General features: G+C 47.0%; 1 protein-coding gene across 2 annotated transcripts; it reads left to right on the top strand.

Annotated features, from left to right (window-relative positions):
• Window positions 1-248: 248 nt before the first annotated feature.
• SLC25A47 (solute carrier family 25 member 47) lies at window positions 249-9,239 on the top strand. Of its 2 annotated transcripts, none has more exons than XM_030949927.1 (6): window positions 249-282; window positions 5,502-5,545; window positions 5,820-5,891; window positions 6,144-6,326; window positions 7,950-8,220; window positions 8,953-9,239. In XM_030949927.1, exons 1-6 carry the CDS (start codon window positions 249-251, stop codon window positions 9,237-9,239), a joined length of 891 nt encoding a protein of 296 aa, XP_030805787.1. The 2 variants fall into 2 exon arrangements, with proteins under 2 accessions (XP_030805787.1, XP_030805788.1); XM_030949928.1 differs by having other exon boundaries at window positions 249-276.
• Window positions 9,240-12,199: the final 2,960 nt, after the last annotated feature.

A 12,199-nucleotide genomic window follows, 5' to 3' on the forward strand; every position in this document is an offset into this window, starting at 1 on the left:
ATTATTTATTCACTGTGTTCCTGGAACACTTCCAGGCTTCCCAGCTCTGCCACCAGCCTACAAATTCATCCAGTACCCGCAAGGCTCACAATCCCCAGAGGCAAGGGCAGACTGTAGGAAGGTGGTTCCTGACACAAACCAGTGTTTCTGGAGGACTGGCAGGGCTCTGGGAAGACTGAACTGGATCCTGGTCCCCTCCTTTCCTGCCCAGCGCTCTCGGGGTGGTTTCGGCGGCAGCCGCGCTCTGCATGGATTTCATTGCTGGGGCCATCGGAGGTAAATGCATGAACTGCTGCTTGCTGGCCAAAGCAGATAGCTGTGTTTCCTTCTTGTTCAGCTGAGGAGCAGGTCTCAATAGCAGAGCTGAGAGTCTTAATGGGGGGCTGCTTATTAAAAATGTGTTCTTCCTTATGAAGTGGGAAACATGACCAGAGCAGGCTCACAGAGCTGCTGGAGAGGCAGCGCTGCAGCTTGGTCAGCTGAGGTCATTGCCTGCAATCTCCTCCACTCTGATTGCACTGGGACAGGGTAAAACTAATAGGAAGAGACAGAGTGTAATAGGTTTTGTGCAGATACAAACCAGCTTGTATAGCTCTGGCAGTGAAACCCTCACGTGTCTGGCATCCAGGGGTCCCAGCAGGCTGCTGGGATGGCGGCTCTGGGGGGCTGAGGATGTGATTTGTGAGACAGGAGGGGAGGAAGCACACTGCTCTTACTGCATTCAGAATGTTTGGATGAACAACCTTTGCATTAACTTGGGTTAAGATGCATTTGCAGTTGTGATGGTGATGTCAGTGCAGGCAAGCCAGGCAGCAGGCTTTGATCTGGGAGAAAGTAGGTTAGCTGTATATAAAAAAAGTAACAGGAGAGAAGTGTGATTAAATTCTAGACATTCTTAGAGCATGTACTGCTCAAACTCATCTTTGTTTTAAATGACAAAATGTACCCATTGGTCTCAGTTCTTTGCTGATATCTTGTTAGATTTAGTGGAGTATACAAGATAATATATACCTATATATATATATATATATATATATATATAAAATACACCAATAAATACCACAAGAAAAGCCTTTGGGTCACCACTGACAGAAAGGCCAGGTGAACCTACCAGGTGGCTGAGACATCCAGCCCAAGCCTGCATGTCAGATCTCATTTTGACATTTGCTGAAATTTGGCATTTTCCCCTCACCAGGAACAGCCTATGGTCCTGCTGCAGATGTGTTTGTCCTGGGAAGGACCATGCTGAGTCTTACCCTGCCCACTAATTGCTCATCATGTGCAAGTGGGGAGAGGTTTGGCATCTCAGCAGCATCCAGCCCTGGAGGTGCCTGTTGTGCCCATGCTTGGGGTGCTGGTCTTCCAGGGGTGTTGGGAGAGCCTTCCTGGGAGAGGAGGATATAACCAGCCCCACCATGATAACTTGCCTTTCTCCTCCTGTGTCCCTTCTGACTTCAGAGCACCCTGTGGAGAAGGAAGCCCTGTCCTAGGGCTGGCAGTGGGATGTCCATCCCAGAAGGATTAACCAAACCTCCCCTCAGACTTCATGTTCATGGTGGGGCAGAGATGATTGCATTTGTTGCTTGGACTCCTTTGCTTTTTTAGCACAGTTTGAGACAGATCACTTAAGGACAAGCTTCTTTTGCAAGGGAACATGAAGAGCTGAAAACAGAGTTTGAACATGGCCATTCACCTTAGTTTTCTGCCCTGGCTCCCAAGCAAAGCCAGGGTTTGTGCTGTGACCCCCTGTCCAGGCTCCAGCATCGTGTTCTGCCCAGCCATGCAGCAAGAATCTCCTCTGTGTGCCCTGGACACAGGCTCAGCCTGAGGGGATGCAGGCTGTGAGGATCCAGCTGGGACGAGAAAAGTCCCTGCTTGTTGTAAGGCACTTCACTGACCTCAGCCTCACAGAGAGCAAGATTTGCCATCCTGTCCTCTATGTCCAGCTCAGAGCTTTTCTAGGAGGGATGCTGCAACTTCTTACTGGCTGCAGAGGTGGAGCTTTCCCATAGACACGTGGGAGGTACCTGGCAGGGCTTCTGGGGCCATCATCCTCCCCTCACATAGGGCAGCTCCTGGGGTTGGACATCTGTCCTGCAAGAACTGGGATGGTTTTGGTGCTGAGCTTGTTTTGGGGTTTATGTTTGCTGGAGCTGAAGCAGTTTTCATGTTCCTAAAGAGTCTGTGAACCCAGCTAAAGAACATCAAGCAAGTTGAGGCAACATAAAAAATAAGAGTTTCTGTTTAGTAAATTACACTCTAGTGACCTAGATCTATTTTCAGAGTGTCTTGGAGAAAGCATGGTTTAAGCACCTCTGAAAAACAGCAGAGGTCATGCCCATTCAAATTCCAGCCTCTGCACAAATACTGTGCATCACCTCTGGGCAATGAATTCTGTGGCAATGAGATAAAAACTCAGCGTCTTCAGCCCAAGAAACAGTGATCTGCTCTGGCTCCAGGTAGAAAAAAAATGAGAGAAACATGCTTAGGAGACTTTCTGTAACCAGCAAACGTGGCTGGATGTTTTAGGAAGCAGTCCTTCCTGGCCAGTAAAAATTGACCAGGAGGTTGGACTAGAGACCTCCTGAGGTCCCTTCTGACTTGAATTTTCCCATGCACACTTTCTAGCCCTGCTGCAGCTGCAGCAGGGGATGGGGATTGATGGCTGGGGCTGGTGATGGCTGCAGGGTGAGGATGACTTGACTCTTATGTCAGGAGTAAAGATCTGGGGAGGCAAAGCCGAGGTTTACCCAGTGGTGGTAGTGCAGCAGGGTCTGCAGCAGGACTGGGCTTTTCCACAGCTGGCAGGTTACATGCAGTCCAAGGAAAGATAAAATAATCCCCCTCTAGCAGGAACATGCTGTCTCCTTACAGATAAAGCAGCTCCTGCTTGGGTCATGTGGCTGAATGAAGCTCAGCTCGCTTAGGGTCTGTGCACTGATGTTCCCCACTCTGCACAAAACAAAGGCCTTTGAAAGCCACTGTCTGCCCATCCAGTGCACGGACAATGATCCCTGCTTCTCCCTGGCTGTCTCAGCCAAGGTTTGCCATCAGCTCAGGGCTGTTGCAGCCTGGTGGGCTCTGTACAGCTGCCACTTGCTCCCTCGTGATTGCCACCCCACCAGAATCTCTCCTTATTTGAGTTGCTTGCCCAGAGTGACCTGACTTGTGTAGGGACTGTGAGTGATCCATTCTGTGCACTCTGTGTGTGTAGGGGATGCTGCAAGCTCTGCTCAATTCCTGGCAATATTTCAGATAAAGGAGGCATAAAAATGGCTCACTAAAACCAAAAAAGGTAATTCCCTTAGTTTTGCTATTTATTTTGGTCACAGCTGATGCAGGGTTACTCAGCAGAAGTCCCACAGGAACCCTCTCTTGTATGCCCACTGTTCATTGCTGGCCTTCTTTGATTTTGCTGTGCAAACACGGCATGTGTGGGTCATGCTGTCTTAGTGCCAGGCTATTTATATCGTGTGAGAATGTGCAGAGCCCTCATTCCTCAGCCTTTGGTAGACTTGGCTGAGCTCCTCAGCTCTGACAACTGCTTGGAGTGCTTTGTGCCCCTAAGTAGCACGGTTCATGGCAGGTTGGGTTATTTGGAGGTTTGGGGGATTCACATCTTTGCTGGGAGCAGTGAAAAATTTGCTTTTATGGTCTCCTCCCAAGTGGAGATGTTTGATCCTTACTGGAACCAAGTTGATGGGGAGCCTTTAGGGCTGAAAGAGACTGTTTAGGGCAACCTGCAACCTGCTGGGTTGCTGTCTTTGTATCTTCTCATGTGAACAGGGTGATTTCTCCAGAAGGGCAGTCAGTTCTTGTCAAACACTGACCCAAATCATCCTTGGTGTGTGATTCTGCATGAAGCAAAGCTCCTACCTTCCTCATCCAGTGGAGTGAGCCAGGGCTTAGCTGTGCATGGTGCCCCTGTGTCCCCAGCATCTGCTCAGCCCATGCCCATCTCCTCTAAGGTTCAGGAACTCTGAAAAGGATGAGATGTGTCAAAACCTCCCAGCTGAGGTGGGGTGCATGGCCTGGGGACTGCAGCTGTGAGGTCAGCACTGCCCTCCTGGCAGTGGCCCATGTGCTGCCCTTCCCTGGCTGCCAGTGTCCCTGATTACTCTGGCCAGGAGCCTGGGACAGCACAGGTGTCCCCAGATGACTTTGTGCATTGTCACTCTCTGCTTGGACCTAAGCCAGTGCTTCTCCAAGCCATATTATTGCCTGTGTATTCCCCCTTGCCCTCTCTCTTCCATCACTGTCTCTCTTCCATCTAGGCCCTTTCTCCCTCTTCATTGCTGTTTATCTGGTGTCAGATTTGATAGATGCTTTTGAAGAACAAACCTCAATTTCCTGCAAGAAAGATGCTGTTGGTTGTTTTCCTCTGAGTAATGCACTTTGGGATCGTCTCCTGGTGACTCACAACAGCAGCTGCTGCTTTTCTCCAGAACATGGGAGAGATTTCCAGAGCTCTCAAGCAGCCATGTAATCAGAGGTGAACATGCCCACACCAACAACACATTTTTAAGTAGCTTGGGCTTTAATTTTTCTTTTTTTAAAGAAGAACTCAGTGAGAGGCAGTTTTCAACAGGTGAGCCACTAGATGTGTCCTGTATCTCTGAATGCCTGGCTGCCTGATGGGATCATCCAGCAGTTCTATGAACTTGATCTCTGTCTAAATAACTCACGTGGACCCAGCTCCATTGTTCTCCAGCCTCATTTCCTCTCAGGTGCCTAGGCAGGTGGTGTACTGGGAGGCAGTTTGCTGGTCAGCACCTTTGTTACCTGCTAGCGCTTAGAGCTGAGAAATGCAGTGAGGTGAGATCTATTTATTGCTGCAACAGAGAGAAATCCGTGTGGGAGCTCTTTAGCTCTCCTTACTTGCCATTAAGCTTTGTCTCAAGGGATTAATGCATATCCAGGGGCTATTTTAAGGCTCTAGGAGTGAGCTCCAGGGGTTTTTCAGGAGGATTGACAGCGGCCCGGGGCTAGACGCGCTGCCACGGCATGTGATGCTGCGCTGGGCGGGCTCGGCTGCCGCTGGACACTCCCAGCGCTAATCCCTCCCTGCCCCAAATCCCGCCGAGCCCTGGAAAACAAAATTGCTCCGGACTCTGTGAGTGGGGATGCTTGGTCATAGTTCAAAGATGCTGTAGTGCCTAAGCTGAGAGGGGAAACAAGCACAGCCCAGTGTCCTCCCTCCATCCTTCGTGGGGCAGCGCTCTCAGTGTCCCTCCCTGTCTCATCTTCCTCAGTCTCGTTGCTCCTGATAAATTTCCCATACTCTGTTTCCTCCTCTGGGTGAGCCTTGGTCACACAGAAATTTGCATTTTTCTCTGTCATTCATGGCTCAAACGTCATTACTGGAGCTCGAGAAGTCTGGTGCCAGGCACAGCTGGGCTCTGGAGCTGTTTTCTGCTATTCCCCAGTGCCCTTCTGTGATGGGTGAAAAGGTCTGCTGTGACATGTGCTGTTAACCATCTCCTACATATTCTCTGTTTCAGGTGGTCTAAGCACAGCCGTGGGTTATCCACTGGACACAGTAAAGGTACCTGTTGGAGCTTTATTTCTTGACTATAGAACAAAAACGCCCTTTTGTTTTCCCCCTTGTTTTCAGAAAAATAATCCCATGATAATACTTTATCTGCATTACATCTCCATATCTCACTGTATTTTGTTGTGTTTGCCTCTAAAAAAATAATTAAATTGTTTGGTCATGTTATTTATAATTTTGTTAATTATCTGGTTCGCTGCTACGGCATTTGTTGTTTTATTTATTTTAATATTATATCTGCATTTTAAAGTTGTCCCTGTATTCCTAGGTGAGAATTCAGACTGAGAACCACTACAGAGGATTTTGGCACTGTGTTCAGGAAACGTACAGGACAGAAAAGGTGGGTGTCTCTCAGCAGCATTGCAGGTGCCTTGTTTCAGAGCAGCAGAGCTGCCTCTGCCAGTTTGGGGACGATGGGCACCAGTTGCATGCCAGTATCAGCTGGGAGAGCCCTCAGGGTGAAATTTAGCTTTGCTGATGAGCTGTAAGGTGGGATTTTGTTTTGACTCAGCGATGCACAGCCAGTGCTTTTGAGCAGATGCTTTCCCATGCCATTCACCCTTAAAAGTCGCCTTTCTTCTGTTTCCCACAGGTCCGGGGGTTTTACAAAGGGGTGACTGCCTCAGCCCTCGCTGTATCAGTGGTTTCCTCAGTTTCCTTTGGCACATACAAGAACTTCCTCGGCGCCCTCTGCAAGCTGCGTTACGGGGCTGCAGATGCCAAGCCTTCCAAGCTGGATGTTTCCCTGGCTGGAGCTGCTGCTGGCGCTGCCCGGGTAGGTAAACACCCTTGCTAAAAATGCCAGTCACTTGTTTTTCAAATTTTAAAAGTTTAATAGTAATAAAATGGTTATAAAAATAGTAATGCAATTAGAGTGATAATAATTTGGACAAATTGAATTAGGACAATATGAGATAATAAAGAAAAAGAGTTACAAATGTCTGGGTACCTCTTTCTGGGCAGCATGAGCCCGAAAAAGGACACCAGTTAACAAAGGATTAACCCTTAAAAACAATAGCTTGTTGCATATTCATACACTTCATACATGATGCATAAATTCAATTCAAACACAGGATTCTGTCTGGTCGTCATCAACTTCTTCCTTCTAATCCTAACAGCGCCTTCGAGGTGGGAAGAAGTTCATTGCTTCTGATAAGAGGGCAATAAATTCCTTTTCTCTGAAAAATTTAGGTGTCCTGTGACTGCTATCTGGTGCAAGTGCCGCATTCCTTTCTTAAAAAAATCCCACTAACATAGTTCTTATTTTAACTACAAAAGTCACATTTTAATTACAAGACTACATTTATTATTAAAATGTTAATACAGCACTACTAATCAATATATCAAAATACATATGGTAAATATCTGTGTAGAGCCATATAATATGCACTCTTCACACCCTGCAGGGAAAGCACAACGAGAGATCTTGTTCACAAGCACAGGTGGCTGGAAAAGCAGGGAATGTTTTTTCAGCCCGGGAGGCCGCAGGGCAGCCTGCAACACGTCTGGTGGGTTTGTTTTTGCAGGGGAGGTCATGCTCTGCCCTCGCTGCCCCTTCAGTCCTGCTGGGCAGCTCGTGCTGGATTCGGTTTGGAGCGCCAGGATGCTTAAGGACGTGCCATTAACATGACACAGACCTTGGCAGCAAACGCAGGACGAGGAAGAAAACACAGCATAGGCAGCAAACTCCCCCAGTGGCTGCGACGGTGTGTTTGTGTAAGACAGACAGACAGACAGAACTCGGAATGAAAGCACAGGCAGAGCACAGCGCTGCCTTGCCAGGATTTAAACTCAGTGGGTATCCCTGGGAAGTGATGCTGCCTGGCAAACCTGCAGGATCCTCGGGCAGGGCCAAGGCTGGGTCCAGGAGTAGTTTCCCACAAGCAGATGAGGGTGAGCATCCACAGGTGCTGTGAATGTGGTAGAGCTCATCCCATCACAGTGATGGCATGCTGGGCAGAAACGTGTGCCTGGCCACAATCCTCTTACAGAGCACTCCAGATGGTCAGGCTTCTAGGTGCTTCCTACGGAGAGTGACTCAACATGGCTTACATTTTTATAGCCTGGATGGTCTTGGTTCAAATACATGTACAAATAAGAGCCCTGATGTGTGCTTCCCTATGGCTGAGGACATCCCTCTTTCCACACCCATCTAGTTTAGCAAGTAGTTACAGGTATTTAATATCCTGTGTTGATTCTGCCTTGCCTTCCTCTCTGCTCACACACGTGTCCTGCTGCTGCTGGGTGGAGCAGCACAGACAGAGGGGAGGAGGCTGGAGCTTGCTGGAGCTCCCAGACAAGATTATTGCCTGAAAAGCTGGGAGACAAGAATTTACAGGAGGGAGCTCAAAACACTGTTTAACTGTGAGGGTTAAAATGCCATTCTCTGGTGTTGCAGGTTGTGCTGACAAACCCTAGTGAGGTGGCTAAAGTTCGGATGCAGACTCAGAGGAACCCATGCCCTTCCACCACACATCAGCCTGTTTCCAAGCCAAAATACCAAGGGTCTTTGCACTGTCTGAAGGTTATCATCAAGGAGGAAGGTTTTGGTGGTCTCTACAAGGGCTGTTCTGCATTACTCTGCAGGGATTGCTCTGCTTCTGCAGTATATTTCCTTTCCTATTCTGCTCTGTGCGACTGGCTCACACCAGATGGGAGAAATAAACCAGGTGGGTATTGGAAAGCATCTGGCATTAGCTGCAAAAATGGCTTATTTAGGCCCACACTAAGAGGGAAACCAGGCTCTGGGCAAACATCACCCAGTACCCATAAAACCTCACCCAGATCCTCATGAGGGGTTGCTCTGTGTGTGCTGGCTTTGGCCCCAGCCCTAGTGCCAGCAGCCTGCATGTGAGGGCTTCACTGTCCCCACCTTGTCCCTAAGCAGCTCCTCCTCCTCCTGCAGGAGGGGTTCTTACCACACACTCTGGTGCCTTGAATGTGGGTGTGAAATCCTGTTAATGTGAAAACAGGGTAACAAGAAATTAAACATGGACAAAGCTCCTGGGAGCCATCATGGAACTCAGACAAGGGTTAGCCCAGAGCTTGAATATGAAGTCCAGGTGGACAAAGTAAAGACACTTCAGGTTCTTAGTTGTGATTTGGCTCCAAAAAGCAACTATCCACTTTGAGAAAAGATTGAATAGGTAAGATTCATCAAAAGAGCATCTCCCCAAGAATTTTAAAAATTAGATTCATCTGAAGGAGATGTGAGTGCTCTCAGGCTGTACCACATCTAGTTGCAAAAATTCTCCGAGATCTGGAAACACACAACTGCAAGAGCTGCACAAAATAACTCCCGAAAAACACGAAAGTTACCAAAGTTTATTGTCAAATCTGAGATGGCTGTAGCTGAACGAGATGCAAGTGAACTGCCCTTCTCCCTTCACTCTCTCCTGCAGGTTTCCTTGTTGTGCTGCTTTCTGGTGGTTTTGCTGGAGTCCTGGCCTGGGGATTTGGTACTCCCATGGATGTCATCAAATCACGCATGCAAATAGATGAATCGGACCAGCACAAGTACAAAGGCCTGATCCACTGTGTGAGGGAAAGTGTGAGAAAGGAGGGGGTTAAAGTGCTTTTCAAAGGACTGGGTTTAAACTGCATTCGTGCCTTTCCCGTGAACATGGTAGTGTTTGTAACGTATGAAGGTGTACTGAGATTTACAGATCATTATATAAACAAAAAATAGCTTGTTCCACTCTGTCCAAAGTGTATTTTATTTATTTATTCATTTTGTAAGACAACATCCACAAACAACCGTTGAATTGATGGACAGCATAAGAAGCATGGACATTTCAGCCCAAAGCTGACAATTGATGGCTTTGTTTTATTCTTATAGGATTATAAACTCATCAGGGAGCCTTGGCTTCATATAAAACCTCTCTTTTATCTCATTAAGGTATTTAGACTGAAGCCACTGCTTAGGCCCTTGAAGCATTTGCGAATTTTAATGTTCTAATAATTTGTTTGTCTGAGCAGGGGTTTTGGTAAATCGAGTAATTTTGTTCTACTGGCACAGAGAATGATCCTCCCAACCAAAGGAAGAGCCGGGGGGGGGGGTGTAAGATTTAACACTCTCCAGCGTGTGCTCTATACATGCTATGCCTGCACTGCATTCAGCGAGTGACTCACATATTTGTGCTCCAGGCTGCAACATCCCCCTCCCAGCAGTAATTTTCCCAAAGCACTCTCCAATTATATTCCCTTGGCAGGAGCTGAAGCAGCAATGTCCTTTCTTTTCCCTGCTGCTCTGTATGAGTGGTAGCCATGCTCTGTTTACATAACTGTGCTAATGGTCTGGCTGCAGAGCCAGGCAGGCTGTGGGATTTTCTCCCTGAGCCCCACAGCATTAGCCCTCTCCCCAGGCCATGGAGCAGCAGCTCTCCATGGCACAGCCTCTCTTGGCACAGCTTTGGAGGCAGTCTATTCTCATCCTGGAGTGAGGGCAGGGATGGATGCAAAGCCTCTTTGCTTGGCAGTGGAAAGGCTGCCATGAAACCCGTGCACTGCCGGGATTAGGCAAGTTCGAAGAGAGCTGCAAAGTTGTAATAATAATCAAGATTCCCAGCTTTTAAAAGTGTATACTCTTCTTCCTTTAAATGGTGCTGTTAGGAGCAGCTAAATGTATTTTGCCAAAGGCGCATTTTGAAAGAATTTCACACTTTTCTATTACTTCTTTCTCATCTTCCTGCTACTTATTTTTCTTTACTTTTTCCTACTTTTTTTTTCCCATGAAAAAGACAGTTGAAAAACCAGTGTCAGTGCCATGCTATTGCTTCAGAAGGAAAATCCCTAAACCCAGAAATGTTAGTTTGCTCACTCTTCCTCATGGGCAACATATATGCTTCTGGTTTAATCCCTGGATGACAACACTTGAAGTATTCTGGATCCAACCTCTCAGATTCTGCTAAAAATGCATTGATTGGAGGGAAAGGGGAATACTGTATTTTAAAAGGAGTTCTTATATTTAGGACCCTTCTAGTCAGCAGTCACTGTCACCAGTTGATGACATGGTTTTACTACACTGGCTGCAGTTTTGCAGCAGACAGGACTTGCCAGCTGCCTTTGACATACAGAAAGAACTACAAGAAGTTTAAAGAATTCAGGTGCTCCTAGACAAGAATAAAGGGAACCTCTTCTACCTCACAGAGACCATTAAAAAGCTCCACAACTCCTTCTGAAATCTAAGCCTTCAACTGGCCTTTAAAACACATTCACAGCCATGCTATCATGTCAAACAAGCACCTGAATTCTTTCAAGGGTCCACTCACCTCTTGCAGCTGGTCCAAGAGCAGGGTGAAGACACCAGGCTGGTGCACACTATGTCACCTTAAGGGGAGTGAAATGAAAGATCCAACACTAAACTGGATTCTCTCCAAAATGCTTATGGCCTCGGCAACCTACCACACTGGTGACAGCTTTGGGTGTCAGCCCCAAACTTCCTTTAGTCAGAAAGTCCTTAAAACAGAAGATGTAACCATTTCCTTGAGGTTTGGAATTTCTCTTAAGAGTCTACTACCCTTACCTCTTTCTACAAGGGATACATTTAACTGGGTAGTGATTTACCCCTGCTCTGCCTGGATGTTTGGAACCATAACTCCTTTATGCCATGTTATTCTCAGCCAACCTTGTTCTCAGGCATTACACTTTCTGAACTGAGACACTGAAAGAATGCCTGTAAAACAGACTAAACAACCTTTTTGCTAGGCAGCACTGATACCATTCATGGTCAGCCCAAGGTTTGAATATTAAACAGCCCATCTTTCCCAGTACACTCATGCACTCAGATAACTAAAAATGTCTCCTCCTGTGGGTGTAACTGAAATACAGCTGATCCCAAGGGAGAGAAATTACAGAGCAACTGCAAAAATGATTGGAATTAACTGCAGAAGCCAGTGCAAGGGGCTGAGAACTCTGTCTTGGGGTGTTCAGCACCACGTATAAGCAGGCTCTTATGTGGTCTGAACAAATGCTACACGAGAAGCAAATTGTATTTCTAGGCAGCTTCTCTCAGGAAGGGAAGGGCTTCATAATCCTGAGAAAAAAAACCTCTACACAGTGTCTGTGTGACAACCTGAGTAAGAACTCACACCTGATACAAACAGCAACAGGTACAGGAACTGTGGGAGTTCTGTAAACACAGGCGCATGAATTTAAACCAATTTTTGTTTACTGACAGGACACATATTATGTACTTCACTACACACATCTCAACACACCTGGGTGTTCAGCTTCTGGTTTTCAGCACTTGACTACTTTATTTTCTGCTTTGTATTATCTTGACCTTTAGCTACTGTAATGATCACAGAACTATTTATTTTGATAAACCAGCCAGCTGAAGGCCAGCCAACAGAAAGAAGGTACCACATTTGCTGTGCTGGGTTTGCTTTGCTATATTGACTGCAGCTTGTCACATAGATAATTTCTTTCAGCAACAAAGTTGGTGGCCTTGAGGGAAAAAAAACTCTTAGAAGTCACACCAGGATCAGGTTCCATGTTGCTGACAGTTCCTGTTTGCTCTGACAATGCTCATGAATATCCAGGCAGGTTTCAGCTTTCCTCTTGGAGATTGTGGAAGCTCTGTGGGAAGCTATTCAGGATCTGTGCTTTTGCATAGAAATGGTGAGCACTGTGTTTCCACTCAAGCAC

Source organism: Camarhynchus parvulus, chromosome 5 (assembly GCF_901933205.1).
Source record: "Camarhynchus parvulus chromosome 5, STF_HiC, whole genome shotgun sequence".
NCBI classification, from domain to species: domain Eukaryota; kingdom Metazoa; phylum Chordata; class Aves; order Passeriformes; family Thraupidae; genus Camarhynchus; species Camarhynchus parvulus.

Excerpts from the sequence above, each read along its gene's own strand:
- SLC25A47 (XM_030949927.1), top strand. The coding sequence starts at position 249 with ATGGATTTCATTGCTGGGGCCATCGGAGGTAAAT. Across the intron at positions 5,546-5,819 it reads ATCCACTGGACACAGTAAAG|GTGAGAATTCAGACTGAGAA; the intron begins GTACCTGTTGGA and ends CTGTATTCCTAG. Across the intron at positions 5,892-6,143 it reads AAACGTACAGGACAGAAAAG|GTCCGGGGGTTTTACAAAGG; the intron begins GTGGGTGTCTCT and ends TGTTTCCCACAG.